Genomic DNA, 17,621 nt, shown 5'->3' with positions numbered 1-17,621 from the left:
TGGGGATCTGGGGGTGTTTGCCAGCCAGTCAGCATAGCCTCCTCTATGATGAGTTCAAAACCAGATGTGGTGACCTAAGGAATAACTCGCAGGGTTGACCTCTGGCCTGTGGATACATATGCACACATAGACATGCATCCAGGCACATAAAATCCACATCTACCTGCAGAAACACTCACATGCATATGTGTGCACACATACACACACACACACACACACACACACACACACACTACACAGCCTGGCTCTCCTGCAGATCTGAGAGCTCTTGCTACGCATCTAAACAAACTTGACAATAACACTTCCTTCCCAGGGCATCTAGGCAGTCCCTGAAGGGGCTGCTGGTGACCAGCTGGCTCTCTTCTTCCGTTTTCACAGTCCCCTTCCAAAGGTGAGGCTGAATGCTGTCTTACTCCTTTTGTTGAGATCATTCTGATTTTCACAAAGTATATTGAACCATAGACAGCTCTGGGGTCACGTTAGCTCCTACCTGAAATCACAAGAAGACAGTGAGACGCTGTTGCTATTGGCCACTGCAAAGAAAGGCACGAGACTCAGGGCCTGAGATACAGATCCTTTTGCTGAGCCTTTTTTTAGCATGGACTAAATAGGACGTTTCCTGACCATTGGTCCATTACCTCCAGCTCTGTTTGTGTCTGGTTTATCCCTGTTCCCATTCAGAAAGTATAACATCTTCTAATTTCCTAAAACAATGACACTAACAGAAATTTACTAAGGGGAGAAGCCCTTTAGCATTACTCAGCTAAAAAGTGAAATGCTAAAACTGGATTTGGTAGCTAAGGAGGAAATGTTTCTATATTGCTAGGGTTAGGTCTGGCCTGTGTGCCTTTTGCAAGGTCGGCCCCGTAGCATCTGTCTTTGCATGTTTTTTTTTTTTTTTTCCCTTGACACAAAACCACAGCTCTCATCCAAAAGGGGAGGAAAAGATAGCTTGTTATGGAGCCATTGTAGGGACCCCGGCTTGGGAATGAAAGCATAGGTCACCCCAAATTCCATGTTCTAATGCAGAAGCGGTTTTGTGAAGCTTTTATAGTCTTTACAGAACCAAAGCAAATTTAAAATGGTGGTACATCAGAGATGAGCATTGGCGGGTGGTACATCAGTGAGGCAGGTGTGTCGAGATGGGGCAAGCTTTCCTATAGGCCTAAGATGTTCTCGGGCCATTCTCATCTTCTGGGTTGGTAGAATCTAGTTGCTTTTAAGTCAATAGATTCTATGAGCTTTTTATCTATTGTCACAAAGATTTTTAGTTCCAGTACAGAGGTGATCAAGGAATGGCTATTCCAGAAGGCCAGATCTTAGCCCAAAATAAGGCATTTAGCCTATGGACCTGCAACACTGCTACTGAAACTCTCATCAGCCAATCAGGCTCTGCAGACAGTCCTTTGGGAGTTCCCAGGCACAGCCAGATGCGGATCCTTTCCAGAACTTCCTTTTCCTCTGTAACATCGCCAGCGACAGAGTCACCACAGGAAGTGCAGCTCAAAGGCCAAGGACCTCAAGGTCTCTTAGGATGGCAAAGACTATATAGTTCCCATAAAACAAGACTTTGCTAGCCTTTTTTTAAAACTGTGGATGTTACGAAAAGAAACCAATATCGTATTTTGGGGTCATGGCTTTGACATTTGGGAAGCATCAAAAGTCAGGTACTTAATCCCTGACCCCAACAGAAAGAGATGAGAACTTGAAGCAAAATAATTCAAATGCAGAGTTCAAATTACGGTAACTCCTCTGCTGCATTGGGCCTAGCTGGAAAGAACACAGATGCAGAATGGCCCCTCATCTCAGCGAGCTGGTTCCCCTATCTCTTTCAAATAGAGTCAAAATCCCTCTTGTCTTAGCCAGAGATTCTATTTCTGCGTCAAAGCACCATGACAAAAAAGCAAGTCAGAGAAGAAAGGGTTTATTCAGTTGCTTATGCTTCCAGATCATAGCTCATCACTGGAGGAAGTCAGGTTAGGAGCTCAAGCAGGACAGGAGCCTAGAGGCAGAAACTGAGGCAGAGCCCATAGAGGATGCCGCTTACTGGATTGCTACCCATGGCTTTGCTCAACCTGCCTTCTTATAGCACCCAGGACCACCAGCCCAGGGATGGCACCACCCACCAGGGCCTGGGCCAGGCTCTCCACATCATTGATCACTAATTGAAACAAATGCCTTACAGCTGTAGCCCAGGGAAGCATTTTTCTCATCCGAGGCTCCTTCCTCTTTGATGGCTCTAATTTGTGTCAAGTTAACACAAAACCAGCCAGTAGTTCTCTCTACCTCCCAAATCAAGTCTAGTTTAGGTTTCCCATGATGATCATAGCATGGAAAACAGTAAACTCAAAATTAAGTGAAATCTGGGTACTTATATGGGATAGAATACCTGACTGGTTCCTTCTCAAGTTAGAGTGTTGGCTCCTTCATTACAGGGAGCATGATCCTGAGTTCCAAAACATTTACAGTGACTTTAAACCACCTACATTTTAACAAAACTGCTCATGAGGAAAACTAATGTAGTACCTCACTTGATATCACAGATGTGTGTGCATTATTCCGCCATGGTACTTTATGATATTATTTGCTTGGAGGTTGTGATAGTCCAGTTGGCGGTCGGACAATGCCAGCCTTCCCGACATCTTTCTTAGGAGCACTAGCAGACACAAATGTATACTTAGCATCCTGAAAGGATGGGTGGAGGTAGATTTGTATGATGGAATTTCCTCTACAGACATAGAGATTTTGTCTTTGGCTTGCTGGCTGGCACAACCTCCATTAATTCCATCATTCTCAGTTTCCTCCAAGGTGCATCTGTTCTCTCAGTATGTATCCCTAAGATTCATCCACATTCTTACCTATTGCTTATTTTCTTCCTTATCAAAAATAGTGTTATTTCAGTATAGAAACAATAAAATAAGAATAAAGGCTGACAGAAGGAGAAAACAGAAAGGAAATTGTATTGGCTACAGACACACATACTGCGTGCATCATCGCAATTGTGGCAGGATTCTAAAACAGTAAAACCACAGAATCAAAGAGAGTGGATGTCAATGGAGCCAAGAATAGAGGAAGCGGAGCCATTGCTAATCGATAAAGGGTTCAGTTAAACAAGGTGAATGGGTTCTAGAGCATTTTTGGATGGTACCATAGCGATGATTAACAAGGTCTATCAAGTACCTTAGACTATTTTTTAAGAAGGGAGATTTCACGCCGAGTGCTCTCAGCACAGTAAGATGAAAGAAAAAGATGCCATGGTTAGCATCTTCTCAACCTCCCTCTCATTCTTTCTGTCTCCAGGCTTTTCTTCCTACCATTCTCTGGAAATGGATGCATTTTCCTTGCACTTCTTCTGGCAGCCTTCTGTGGAATTGCAATGCGGTTTGAAATGCTGTCGTATGCTTACAGATCCCACCTGCATCTCTGCCTCTCCCAATATTTTCTGCCTTGCCCTGATGGTTCCCAAAACAAGACTTCCAGCTCAGGAAATGCTCCTGAGATTAGAAGTCTGCATCTGATTGCCTGTAGTCTGTGTCAGACTCTTCATCTTTTTTTAACATTCCTTCAATTTCAAAATGTTTGCCCTTCTTCCTACCCAGATGACGCATACCAACACTCTCCTGGTTACCTGGACCAAAGACCCAGAGTGACTTCATGGTGCCTTCTGCTCCCCAACTCACCCACATCCCACCTACTCTGGCTATCCCAGACTCTTTCCATTTTCCCTTTATCCTCTCCTAGTACCACGTTATTAGTTATCTTCTCCATCATTAAGGGAACTTCACATCTACCCTCCCTGATTTTATCACAGGGTAACTCATCTTTTTATCTTTCTCTAGATTTTTAAAGCCCAAATTTAACAGTAATGGCTCCCAGCTCCAAATCTTTCAGTGGCCTCCTATTATTTCAGGAGAAAGTTTAGTCTTCTTAAGATGCAGGAAAGAAGCCTTGAGAAGCAAGAACTAGTCAGTGTGAAACAATTTCTCATTTGGACAAAGACTTCTACAGCTCAGCCCTCATTTGCTCTCTAGTGCTGTCTTGTGCTGCTGCTGCTGCTGCTGCTGCTGCTGCTGCTGCTGCTGCTGCTGCACTCCCAAAGGAATCTCCCCTGCCCTGCTCTGTACCGCATGCATTCGTCTGCATACATTTTGCATGTAAAACTCTTCCTTTGAATTTTATCTCCCTGGTCCCTTTGTTTATAGGATTCCCTTCCTCTCTTACATCTTGGCTCCCTTAGATCTTGCCCACACAACCTGTAAGACACAGCTCCAAGAAAAGATGCATCATCACCTCCTCTTCCTCACACCCTCTCCATGTTCATAATATTAATTTGTCTGTATCCCCCCAGACCTGCATTTCTCCCCCCTTATTCTAAAGGGTGTATTATAATGCTTGGCACATAACGGAAACACATCAGGGATTTTGATAATCAGGCACAAGGGTGAACAAATGAATGGAAGAGATAGAGGATTCGGATCTAGGAGCTCCTGCAGATGCCAGCATCTGTAGACAAAATACTCAGGTCTCTTCTATCACATGGGTAACACTCGTATAACCTACGTGCCAGTGTCTTCTCTGATACATTGCATCATCTCTAGATCAATTCTAATAGCTGTGTAAAGGGTTGTTGCTGAGGGAATTGCTCCAAGAGGTCTTTGTATTTTTGGCACAGACACAGGTTTGTTTGTTTGTTTGTCTGTCTGTTTGGTTTTTCCCCATTCTTCTTTGATGCACAGTTTCTTGGCTGCATGAATATAGATGCTGTGGACACAGATAGCTGACTACATAGCAGATAATGAGTGTTGTGTGATATGATCTCTGACCTTTGGTGTGGGGCATTAATCTCCTGGGTGGTAAAAGAAGGGCTTAGCCTTTCTAGAACTAAGTCTTTCGTGAATAAAAATTGGGAGGTCAAACTTAGACATGACAAAGCCACACTTCGCTCCTGTCATCTTTTATCTCCATACTTATATCAGTTCACAGAAAAACAAAAGTAGCTATGAAGTTCATTGCAGATTGCAGAATGGTCCACGTGCCTCCAATGCAGGCTGACAGACTCCCTGTAGGATCTCAGTTCACTGAGTTAATACATAAGTTATGGATGCTTGAGTGTCAAAGCTTCATCCAAGGAGAAATATGGACACCAAAGGATCTTGAACTTTGATATTCTGTCTGATTTTTTAATAGCATTTTCCTATTATTGAACTAATCTTACTTTAAGTATGGTTTGTGCCTTTCAGCCTATCAGAGACTGCAACAGCTCCTAGGAAGATGGGACAAGGATATTATACTGATGCAATTCAGGGCCCTCCCTAAATGTGTCTTTCCCCTTTCTTGTAGATGGAAGTCCTTACACTTGGTGGGTTGGCAAAGCCAACGAGAAGCACTACTACTGGGGAGGCTCAGAGCCTGGCATTCAGAAGTGTGCCTGTGGCATCGAGCGCAACTGCACAGATCCCAAGTACTACTGCAACTGTGACGCGGATTACAAGCAGTGGTGAGTGGCCCAAGTCTGCAGGTCACATGGGGTAATAAAAGGGAAGTCTTGGGAAGTGCTAAGGTGAGAGGGTAGTAGGTGAGAAATGTGGGGCGGGTGCTAACTCGGTTAGGCAAATGTCAGAAGTGCCCTAACAATACAAACGCAGAACAAGGTCAGTGTGACAGGGGTCTAAATTTAGACGCTGACTGACACATAATTGATGTGTTCATATTCCATTCTGAGAGGAAAACAATGGGTCATGTTGACAGCACTGATTTGCATTCTCGCTCTGTGCTCTGCCAGAACAGAGGGAACAGTTAGGGCAGAATGCTGGGTGCAGAGGGAAAAGGAGAAAAGACCACTCCCTCTGGCAAAGGCTTTAGGCTCCCAGGATGCTTACTTTAGTACATAGGAAAAGGAAAGAAAGGCAAAGGATCCTTTGTTCTCACTACCCACAAGTGCTTGCCTGTCTCCTTTGCCATCAGACTCTGAATTGTTTATAACCCTGATACAAATCAGTTCAAGAAAGATCTATTTTGGGTTGTTTTCATCCCTCTGCTGGCTTTTGCCCTGCTTCACAGTGAGTGACTAAGGCTGCCGTGTCAGTCACAGATAAAGATAAAATCAGCTGTCCTTCTCTGGGAGAAGAAGAGAGGGTCTAGAGGTTTAGCTGGAAGACTAGAAAGCAAAAGAAAAAGCCTAGCCCACCTCCTACAGGTCAGACAGTGTCACAGCCTCCTGTCCATTCCTGCTCTGCATGGCTTCAGGTCTCTTGGGTAACCAAACCTGGGTTCCCCAAGTGCACCTGGAATCACTGTCTGCAAGAAGCATGTACAAGCTAAATGCATTCTACCTGTTACTCAGTAACTAATTCTGAGAACACAAAAATAATAGGATTATTAGAAGGAAGATCTACAGACTTCCAAAGAGTTTGGTTTCTTTTAGTATATAAAAAAAAAATGTGTATGTGTATTACTTTTGTATGTATGTATGCAAGTATGTCTGTTTGTATTTATGTATGTATGTTTCCTGTTTACTTTAGTGACTTATGACTTAGAATCCATGGGTGTTACTTGTGCAAAACATAAGTAGCTATCATTATCATTTTTTAGATTTATTTTTTAAATATTAAAAAACTGTATGAATGTCTGTCAGTTGTGTGTGGAGGCCTCAGAGGCCAGAAGAGGCCATCAGATCCTCTAGAGCTAGAATCCAGGCAGCTATAAGCTACCCAGTGGAGGTGCTGGCATTTGAACCTGAGTCCTCTGTGCCCCAAACCACTGTGCAGTCTCTCTGGTTCCTCATTATGTTTCACCCATGGTTTGTTGTGAAACGAAAATTCTAATAGCTAATTTTCCATTTTGAAGAACACATCTACACTTACACACACACACACACACACACACACACACACACACACACACACTGCCCAAAGAGTGAAGTTAAAATCGGGAAGGGCATGGGCACTTAGGCTAACCTTTTCTTGGTTCCGTCAGTCCACCCATCTGTCATGTCTTCAGCAAATATCAGTTGAACACTTACACGACAGGGATTCAGCCAGGTACTGGGGATAAAACAGCCAAAAGCACCAACAGGCAGCTCTGCCCTGGCTCATTTTCACTTTTCCCTGGTTATGTGTGTGTCAGTCAGCAGGGCTGGAAGACTCTTTGATCCACTCGTCTCCTCTGCTCTGATTCCCTGGCCCTTCACGAGGCTGACTTGGCACAGCCAGACAGTCGTTACCATCAGCACTGTTCAGTTCTTCTTGCCCTAGCTCATAGGAGCACTGAGAAAGGCAGGGAGAGGAAAATCTAGGGCATGCCTCCAAGTAAACCTCTTTGTTTCTAGATATCACGCTGGGTGCAAAGGGACTGTTGGACAATAGGCTATGTCCTTCATCCACAGGCATCTCACAAACCAATTATAGGAAGAGGCATACCCATGCCGTCACCAAGACACAGTCACTGCTCCGAGGAAAATGTGTAGGACTCAACTAGCTAGTGGGGGAAATGTTAACACTAACTGAGGGAGGGTCGGGGAGGAGTCAAGAATGTCCTCAGAGAAAGTGTCATGCTCAAATGACAGCTAACCTGGCTTGAGGCTATTGAAGGGGAAAGCATACATGAGCAGAGCCTGTGCAGGAACTGTCAATGCCATGGTACCGTGATGCGGCATGAGGTCCTATGCAGACTGTCACGTGGACAGTGCCAAAGGAAAGACAGGATCAGCAAAATGATGTCACAAAAGTCTCTTTGTTAGTTCCCTTTCTGTTGATATGATAAAATATCATGACTAAGGAAACTAGTAGAAGGAAGGGTTTGCTTGGGCTTAAAGTTCCTGAGGGACAAGAGTCTATCACCATCCCAGCAGCAGGCAAGCATGGCAGCTGGAGTGGCAAGCTGACAGTTTAATCTTGAGCACCAAGCAAACACAGCAGGAGACACAGCGTTAAATCTCAAAACTTGCCCGCAGTGGGGTACTTCCCCCAACAAGGCCCCACTCCCTAAGCTGCCTCAAACAACCCCAGCAACTGGGGTTGAAACAACAGAGATAATGGGGGCCTCGGTCTCATTCAAACCACCACAGTCCTTGAAAAACCATCAAGTCCTTGAGGCATAGATTGGAAGGACCATTGTGAGTGACAGCATGTGTCTTGCGAGTTAGTAGTTTATAACCAGGAGAGAAGAAAGAGAAGACCACACCGGCTTGCTGTTTGTGCCCCTTGAAATGAAGTGGCAGCAATCCATATGAGACCAAGTAGTCTAGGTGGAGGAGGCAGATGCTGAGTTCAGCCGAGAGACACTAACCAAATATCTGTGATCAAACCCAGAACCACCATTAGTGGGATTTCAGGGAAGAAATAGGGACTTCAGACAAATGCATTTGCCTCTGGAACCTTCCAAAGAACGTAACTGAATGCAGGACCTAGAACAGAAAGCTGAGTGTGGCTAGGCTTGTTCCAGCCTCCTCGCGCAAGCTTTGGATGAACTAGACATTGTTGCTGCAGGTAGCGTGTTCCCTCATGCCCAAATAGTGACTAGGATATCCTTACCACTACTTTGCTTCTGTTGAGTTTGTCTAATGACACATAACACAGGTACTGTATTTTGGACAAACATTTGGCATTTTATGGATGTATGTGGGGGAGATATAAAGGTGCACAGCTGTGTTCAGGTGTGTACATATGCATGTGTGATGTGTATAGGATATGTGTACAAGTACACATGTGTGCAAGTCAGTGTGTGTGTGTATGTGTGTGTGTGTGTGTGTGTGCCCATGTGGAGAGCAGAGGACAATCTTGGGTGTCAAGTTCCGCAGAATGACTATCCACCTTATTTTAAGATAAGGTCTCCCATTGGCCTGGAGTTTATCAATGAAGCTAGGCTGACTGGCCAGAGCCACCCCAGGCCTCGTCAATGTTAAGATTATAATCATGCTTCACCACTCCCAGCTCTGGCCCTTCTGCATGAGTTCTGGGTATCAACCTCAGGTCTTTACACTCTTATGCCGAAATTACCCAGATCGCAAGAACCCAAAAAAAGACCACCAGCACTCGATACCAATGCAATATACACAGGGTCCTGTATTACGGGCTCAGAGCTTCGGATCACAATCCTTCCTGGTGCAGCAGGATAGGAGAGTGATACCGGAGCTTCAAGGGTAATGGGTTTATAAGGGAAAACTATTAGGGGTGGAGGTCACAGGGAAGTAAGGAAAAAACCATAAGCGGGGGGTCGTGAGTCTTAGGAATGCAATCCTTCAGGCAGGTTGGGTGGAGGCTGGATCTCCAGGGAAGGTTGTGAGTCTCAGGAATGTGGACCTTCAAGCAGGTTGGGTCCAGGAGGCTGAATCTCCAGGGAAGTTGCTTTATCTCAGAAGATCATTGGGCATTAATTGTATCTAATTGTTCCGGTGAAGTTTCTGGAGAGTGCTGGCAGGTGTCATTCCCAGAATGCAGGGGAAAGGGCACCTAGAGGACAAGTTCTCATACAGACCATCATTAATTGTAGAATATAAACTGCATATAGGATAGGATGTGGCATTAATTTTGCCCCTACAACACTTGCAAAGCAAATGCTGTAATCACTTTGCTAACTGTTCCATATGAAATTCTTCTATGTGGTTTATGTTGTGTTTCCCAGAGATTCCAAGTGAAGAATCAGAAATAAACCTTACTGGGGAGTGGTCCCTTCTTGCTCTCTCCCGGCTCTGCAGCAGGCCTCAAGTCAGATTCCACCCCATCTCCCCCCAGGTACAATGGACAAGCTCAAAAATCAGGAATTATTGAGGGCTATTTTGTTTCAGTCTCCAGCCTGGTACCCACAGAAATGGCACGAGAGGCAGCTATTCTGCAGAATGCACCCAGCCCTTGCTGCCCTCCCTCTCCACTGGACATAAGCAGGAAAGGATTCGCCGCCCCCCCCCCCCCCGCCCGGGGTGAAGCATTGCCATCCATGGCTCATAAGCGTGGGTGTAAGATTGCTCTGTGACATTGTCTGGGAGCCTGCCCCCCCCCAAAACAGTCAGGAAAGTTGACTTTGGGTGCCACTGCCCTGCCCCCGACTAGATGTGAGTGAGGGACAGGATCCAGGTGACCTCTGTGGCTCTGAGTAAGTACTGATGATACTTCCTTTGCTGTGAGATTCAGGGAGAGGGAAAACAAGTACAGTTCACACAGGAAATCACTCTGAATGTGCTGTAAGGTAAGTGCAATGCCCTGTTGGCCTCCATCTCAGACTGCTTTCAGCCCCAAAAGAAAGTTACTTCTTCCCACGGGCTTACTTCAATGGCAAAGACAGAGGAAACTCAAATGAGTGCAAAGTACTCCTATACCAAATTCCACACTCTAAGGCTGAGCTTAGGATGTTTGCTGTTTAAAGCTGCTGCTGCTGCTGCTGCTACTGATGCTGGGAGTGGTGGGAGTGGCAAAGGGTGTGAGTGTGTGTGTTTGTGTGTGTGTGTGTGTGTGTGTGTGTATATATACACATGTGTGTGTGCATGTGCACATGTGTGTGGGGTGCATGTGTACATGCGTGTATGCATGTGTGTGTATGTGTACATGATTTGTGTGTAATGATGGGCAGAGGGGCATACCAAGGCACATATGTGGAAAACACATTATGGATTCAGTTCTCTCTCCTACCTTTATTTTGATTCCGAGGATCACAGTCAGATCCTCAGACATGTGTGGCAAGCACCTGAGCCATCACACTGGACACTGACTTAAGTTTATTATCAGCAAAATGGAATCAGAGAATATGTCCCAAGCCACATGAAGGACATAAGTGTGTTTATGAAGGCATTCTTAAAATTATAGAGCCGTGTTATTTTTATTGTTATTTAAGTATAAGACTGGCCCCCAGCTAAAATCATTATAGATTTCTGAAATTACAGATGCATAATTTAGGACTCAAAACAAACAAATGAACAAGAGATCCCCACAGACTAAAATGAGCAGAGAAAAGGCTAAAACCCTCATCTCATGTTCCCAGGCTAGAGCTTTGACACAATAGCATGAAGATATTTTCATTGTTTTTATCTTTCAGACAATTTATAAGTGTTCTGGTTTTAGACAGTGATTTGAAAGTTTAAATTCTAAGCTTAAACCATAGACCACATGTTAAATGTCTAACACTAAAACTAAGATTGGACATTTACTCTTATCCAGTAGAGTTAAATACCTTCAAATGGAGCTAAGATAAGTGAAATTGTAGCTCAGAGCAGGACAGGTCTCACAACAAAGCCACCATGGCCTGGGAGTCCCATAATCATCCCCATAAAGGCCTGATTATCTATGCTGTGAGAAGGTTTGCACAGTTATTTCTGGGACTGAATGTGATTTAACATTTATGATTTACTATTCACCGCAATAGTCAATATTCCCACCTACCCTGCCAGAATCCTAATTAAGCAAGCACGGGTCTCAGCTAAGTAGCCACTGCTGGGTAATTTCTGGTCTCGTGCAGCCTGACACAATGAGCAAGATCATCGCCTCTGAAATTAACCATTCTGGAATAGAATTGTGGGTGAAGGAGCACTGTGCACTGCTCGAGCACCCTTCTCTCATCTTGTGGAGCTTGTTGTAGAATTTCTACAGAATTGCATCCTGGCCAGGACAACCCAGGCATGGTGGGATGGAAGTGAAGTGAAAAGCCATTAGCTCTGTCTTTGTGCTACAATGAGCAGGCAGTTCCCACCCCAGCATTAGGAAGGCTGATCAGATGCTAACCTGTTGGATCCTGTCCTATTCTTTCTGAAGGAATCTGCTGTCTATCAGGTTTTTGCTTGCTGGAAATTATTCAGGCCCAGCCTTACCCAGACAGGAGTTTATCCAAGGGTTTGTCCTATGGTTCAAAGCCAGCAAATTGCTTCTTTCTATTGGCTCAGCTTCCTAACCACCAACTAATTACTAAGGATCTTGAATATTTCAAAAAGTATTCATTATACATTTTCATTGTTTGTAAATGACTTCATCTAGTCCTTTTTGCTGACATTTTCCTACAAAGTTTTCAGATGCCTTTTACGTGAAATGAAATATTTATGAGTTCAGTTTCATCTATCTCATTGATCAGATAATGCCACCAAAATCATCCATTGCTTGTCAGGCACGATCCCAGTGACTGAAATATATCATGTCATTGAAACCTCACATTTGTCCTAGGATAGAGGACAATCATGTTACTGTACAGATGAGGATATTATGTCCCAGAGAGGACAATTTACCAGGACACACAGCTAAGAACTGGTGGGAAGAGATTCAAACTCAGAACAGACAACTTCAAAATCATACTTAAATACAACACACACACACACACAAGTTAGGAGGGAGTTAGGGAGAGACAGAGAGAATGAAGAAGAGATGTCAGGATTTTTGCATTCTTAATTGTAATAAAAATTAAAAAATATATTAAGCCATTTTAATTGTTAATTTTGTTGTACAATCATCACCTCTCATTCATCTTTAAAGATCCTCACATCTGATAAAGCTGAAGCTACATGCCTGTTAAACAGTAAAACCCCAATGCCCCTGGTATCCACCATTCTTAGATGCTGTCTCTGTGACTTCAACTACCCTAACTACCTCTCATGAGAGAAATTAACAAAGATTTGTCTTCTGTGACTGGCTTCTTTCACTTAGCATAGTGGCATGGAGGTGCATAGATCTTGTAATAGATAGCAGAACTTTGTTTCTTTTCATAGTTGTGTCTAAGTCTCTACAGTGTAGACACTGTGCTGGCTTATTCATTTACCCAGCTGTGAGCATATGAGTTGTTTTTACATTTGAAAGACAGCAAGTAGTTCTACAGAAAGCATGAGTGTATAACTCTTTTTGGACTATGTACTTTTCATACCCCTATATGATGCTCTTGATATTTGTGTGTCCAGCTGTTTTGATCTTATAAAAGAAAGTCTTTGGGATTAATTGGTTTGAATGATTTATAGGGGTTGAATCCTAACCAAGTAGCTTACTGGTTCTGTGGCCTTCAGGCAGTTGTAAGAACTCACAGTTGTACTTTCTTAGCCACAGAGTTGAAGTAGGTACCACATGGCAGATGTGACGTTCAATACAGATGTTAATTTGAGAGGATCTAAAATCACATAGAAGACAAACCTGTGGGCATGTCTGTGAGAGAGCTTCCCGATTGGATTAATTGAAGTAATTGACAGCTGTTGTTGTCACTGCTCCATGGGCTGGGCTCCTAGACAGAATAAAAAAGGCAAAGTGGTCTGAGACCCAGCATTAAAATTCTCTGCTTCCCGGCTGTAGATGTAAGTAGTCTCACATTCCTGCTGCTCATTCCTTGCCGTGGTTGCACCCTCAAATGGAACCAATGTTAACCCTTCCTTCCATAAGTTACCTTTTAAAAAATATGTATGAATGTTTTGCTTACATCCATGTTTTGCTTACATGCATGTATGTGCACCACATGCATGCCTGATGCCCACAGAGGTCAGATGAGGGTGTTGGATCACCATGGGTAATGTTGAAATTGAGCCTGTGTCCTCTGGAAGAGCAGTAAGTGCTTTTAACTACTCAGCCACCTTAGGTTGCTTTTGACAGACATTTTATTCTAGCAATAAAAAAAAAAAAAAAAGACCAATACAACAGAGCAGAGAAGTGATTTTGAGGAGAAGGCACCTGTCAACATAAAGGCACTTCTACATGTTATTAGAAAATTCCCATTACACGTCTGCTGTGATGGGAATTGCTCTCTACAAGAAGCTCCTGTCAAGAGGCATTCACACAACAGTCACACGTGCGTGCGTGCGTGCGTGTGTGTGTGTGTGTGTGTGTGTGTGTGTACGCACACACACAGCCATTACCTTTGGAGTCTTTAGGAGCAACTTGCCCAACCTCTTCTGCACTGGCCTCGGGTACCCAGCCCTGGTGGTTCAGCTGCTGATAGTGCTTTGCAATACCCTGTTCTGCTGTCCATCTCCTGACCTTTCAGTCTATGGCCATCACAGATGCTCTTATGGACCAGAGCATGTTCCTTACTCAGCCACTCTGTAGTAGAAACCAGATCATGCCATCAGCAAGATTGAAAACTGGAGAGTAATAGCATCATCATGCTAAGATTAGTAAGTAACTATTTCCTGAGATGGTCATGCTTGGGGCTCACACAAGAAAGCAAATCCAGAGGTTACATCAGGCTCTAGTGATGCTTTCTGCAGCCACGAGTCTCACTGTGGGATCTCCATGCATCTGTAGACAGTCCCATAGACCAATAACAAAATGTATCTCTGACTGCTACAGGAAGAAAAACTGTGTCTTGTCTAATTGATATTACCAGCATGGGTTTCCTTGAGGAAGAAATCCTAAGCCTCAGCCACAGAGAACTGTCCCTTTCTTCTGACCCACAATAGGCCATCACTGGACTATTACCTGCCCTATGAGTGCCTCCTTCATGTCAAAGTGTCAGCCTTGAGTAACTTCTCTGTAGCACTAGTTCCCCAACGTGTGCAGTGCTAAAATTAGTCTGCTTTTCCTTCATGGTCTCTCCTTAGTAAGGGAGGAAAGGGGAAAGTCCACAAACTTCTCCTGCTAGTGGTTTAGGGGAAAACCTGGGTAAAATGGAGCCCCGTCTCTACGGATGATGATGACTTCTCAGAGACAGGGCAGTTTAAATACGATTAGTGGAGAAAAGGAGTGTCCTCTACTATCACTCAGACAAGGCTCTCATTATTCACATCATTACAACAAAGGCACACTTCACACACACTTCACAGGGCAGGTGAAGCTTTACTTTCTGACCCCAAATCTAAGAACAGTCTGGACACATCTGCCTGACGAGTCCAGAACCATAAAGCCACAGAAGCCATTTCTCATGCTCTGGAGGCGCTACACATTGATAGTAGTTAAAAGCTTTTAGAACCACCAGCCTGACCCATTGCTCCCTGAAGCAACAAGTGCAGCGCTAATGTCCTTGCGGTTTCAGGTCCAACAGTCCATTCAGTGGAGAAAGGGAGGGGAAAGAAATCCAGACAGCAGATGTGCACAGAGGGTCTCCCCTTATGCAGAGTAAAATGAACAGAACCATAGGAAGTGGAGAAAGGAAGGGGAAAGAAATCCAGACAGCAGATGTGCACAGAGGGTCTCCCCTTATGCAGAGTAAAATGAACAGAACCATAGGAAGTCCTATTACAAAAGAAACATTCTTTTGGACAAGGGGAAGGTTGTTCTAGAAATGCACCATCTCCCAGAACACTGCCAGGAACTAGGAGCCACACATTCAAATACAGGGCACCAGGATGACTTTATACATCCAAAGGATGACAAACTGCAACTCTGCAACACTGCCTTGCAGCATGCAAAGTCTAAAGCCCTTTTAGAAGGGCACAAGCTTTTCAGTGTGTGTGTCTGGGCTAGGAGCCCCAGATCAAAGCTTTTACACTCTCATTAGGGATTCACACTGGGATGTGGAAGAAGAAATGCCAGCCAGGCTCACGCAGGCAAGAGTGGGATGCTACAGCTCAGTATTTCCCTCAAGCCTCTGAGCTTCCCTCAGTACTGAGGTAAAACATCGCTTGGCTACAGAGATGGGAAATGTCTCCCTCGATTTCTAGAAGAAGCAGAAAGATAATATATAATATACTGTCATGGGCATATTCACGAGCCAAACTCCTTGCACGGCATAGAACCCTCCTGGCACCTCATGGATTGACCATGACAGGAAGGTAACTGGATGTCAGTGAAGTGTCAATACCGTTTGACCACAGCCCAAAGTAATATTGATGACAAAAGAGAGAGGAGAGAGATGAGGGGGTGAAATCAGGCATGCATCTGTCAGCTACTCAGAAAGCCACTGGTTCTGCTAATGTGACCTACTAACCTATTCCACTTGAGCAGAATAAATGATGTGGTCATTGTGAGAAAACCAGAAGGATGCTCCAAGAAAACATTCAGAAGACAAACTTTATCTTCCACCCTTAGCCTGCTCCATGACATCTGTTGTATGGTCCAAGAAACAAAACGCATTTTCACACACACCCCAATCAGTCATGCCGCGGGATAAAATTAAAAAGAATGTTGAATCTGGAACAATAGTAGGTCTTGGTAACGTGCTTCCTTTGCAAGCTTAGGGGCCTGAGTTCAATCCATAGAACCTGTGAAGTGAAGAAGGAGAGAGAGGAAGGAGAGAAGAAGGGAGGAGGAGGAGAAGGGAAGGAGGGCGAGGAGGAAAGGAGAGGGAGGGGGAACGAGGGGGAGGGGGGAATGAGGTGGCAGCAGAGGAGGAGCAGCAGGAGGAGAAGACAGCAGCTGGGTGTGGTGGTGGTTGTAATCCTAGAGCTAACAAGGTAGAAGCCGGCACCCTGGAGGCTTTCTGGCCACCCAGCCTAGCCTACATGGCCAGACCCAAGCCAGTAAGAGACCCTGTCCCTCCCTACAAAAGAAATAAGGTAGTCAGCTCTCGGAGAATGACACGCAAGATTGTCTTCTGGCTTCCACAGACATTCATGCACATGTGCACAGACACTGTGCATACATTAGTGCACACACACACACACACACACACATACACAGCATGTCACTGAGCTAAAGAGAAGTGTCAGGAGGAAGCTCTGAAGCATGGCATCATTGAGGGTGGTATGGATGCAGCCTACTTATTTGTGTAGTCTTAGTTCCCTGACAGTTGAAACTCATGTAGCTGAAACTCATCATCCCGCGTTCCCCACCAGGTCCCTCACCTCCTCCACTGTTCCTGAGTATGTTCCCATTGATGCTGTTTCCCAAGCCCACTGTTGCCTTGCACAGACCCAAACTGTCACCACTTCCTTTCCATGCACTCTCCTCCCACTGGTCCTTCACAGACACCACCTGCGCCTTCTCTTCAGTTCTGAGTGAGGGTACTGCAGCAACTCTCCAAATTAACTTCCACCTGGATAGTTACTCATGGCATTCCTCTGTCTGGACCTACAGTTATTATTAGCTGGATAAACATGACCAGGTTGATGATGAGGATGATGATGATGATGTGTGTGTGTGTATGTATTGTATAAGATATATAATTATCTTGTGCTTTTGCTAGAAGCTCAATAGTTTTCTTAGACTATTACATGCTTTTTGTTAGGGAATGATATATTGATGTCTTTTATGCAGTCACGGGACCATAGCATGGGTGGAAAGCTTGCAGTAATGGGTATCTTTGAGGATGCTTCCCTACCAGTCCCCATCAGTACTAAGAAAGGCACACCTCTGCTTTGGACCAGTATTTAAAGCAGAATAACAGTCCCAGATGTTCATCCTCTGATCCCTAGAGCTTACAAACTGGTCACTAATTCTGAAGGGGGAGTCTGCCAATGTCACTCCACACACAAACCTAGCACTGTGGAGATTGCTTGAGGATATTTAGCTAGGCTAGTTGAGTTGTAAAATTGCTAGAAAATGGAGCCCTTTCCAACTGTGGTCAGAAAGCAGTGTGATGGCCGAATGGTCTGTGACATGTTTTCTTGGTGGTTTTGAAAGTGAAGGATGGGGCCACAAGTCAAGGAACACAGGCAGCCTACAGTAGCTGGAAAAGGCAGGGAAGCACACTCTCCCTGAGAGGCTGTAGAAGGGACAGAGCCTTGACACTAACTTTAGTCTAGCCAAACTCACGCAAAGTTGTGACTCATGGACCTTTCACATGATACATTTTTA

The 17,621-nt window shown here is 44.5% G+C and overlaps 1 protein-coding gene across 1 annotated transcript in view; it reads left to right on the top strand.

Moving 5' to 3' along the window:
• Window positions 1-17,621, top strand: part of Cntnap2 (contactin associated protein 2) — a 2,113,217-nt gene that overhangs the window by 1,608,156 nt on the left and 487,440 nt on the right. The window contains exon 14 of the mRNA XM_051152463.1: window positions 5,341-5,497. Within this exon, the coding sequence (XP_051008420.1) occupies window positions 5,341-5,497 (157 nt within the window). The remainder of the gene's footprint in view (window positions 1-5,340; window positions 5,498-17,621) is intronic.

Source organism: Acomys russatus, chromosome 10 (genome assembly GCF_903995435.1).
Source record: "Acomys russatus chromosome 10, mAcoRus1.1, whole genome shotgun sequence".
Classification (NCBI taxonomy): Eukaryota; Metazoa; Chordata; class Mammalia; order Rodentia; family Muridae; genus Acomys; species Acomys russatus.
The sequence above is the reverse complement of the archived record's forward strand: the minus strand, read 5'-3'. Positions and strand labels throughout refer to the sequence as shown.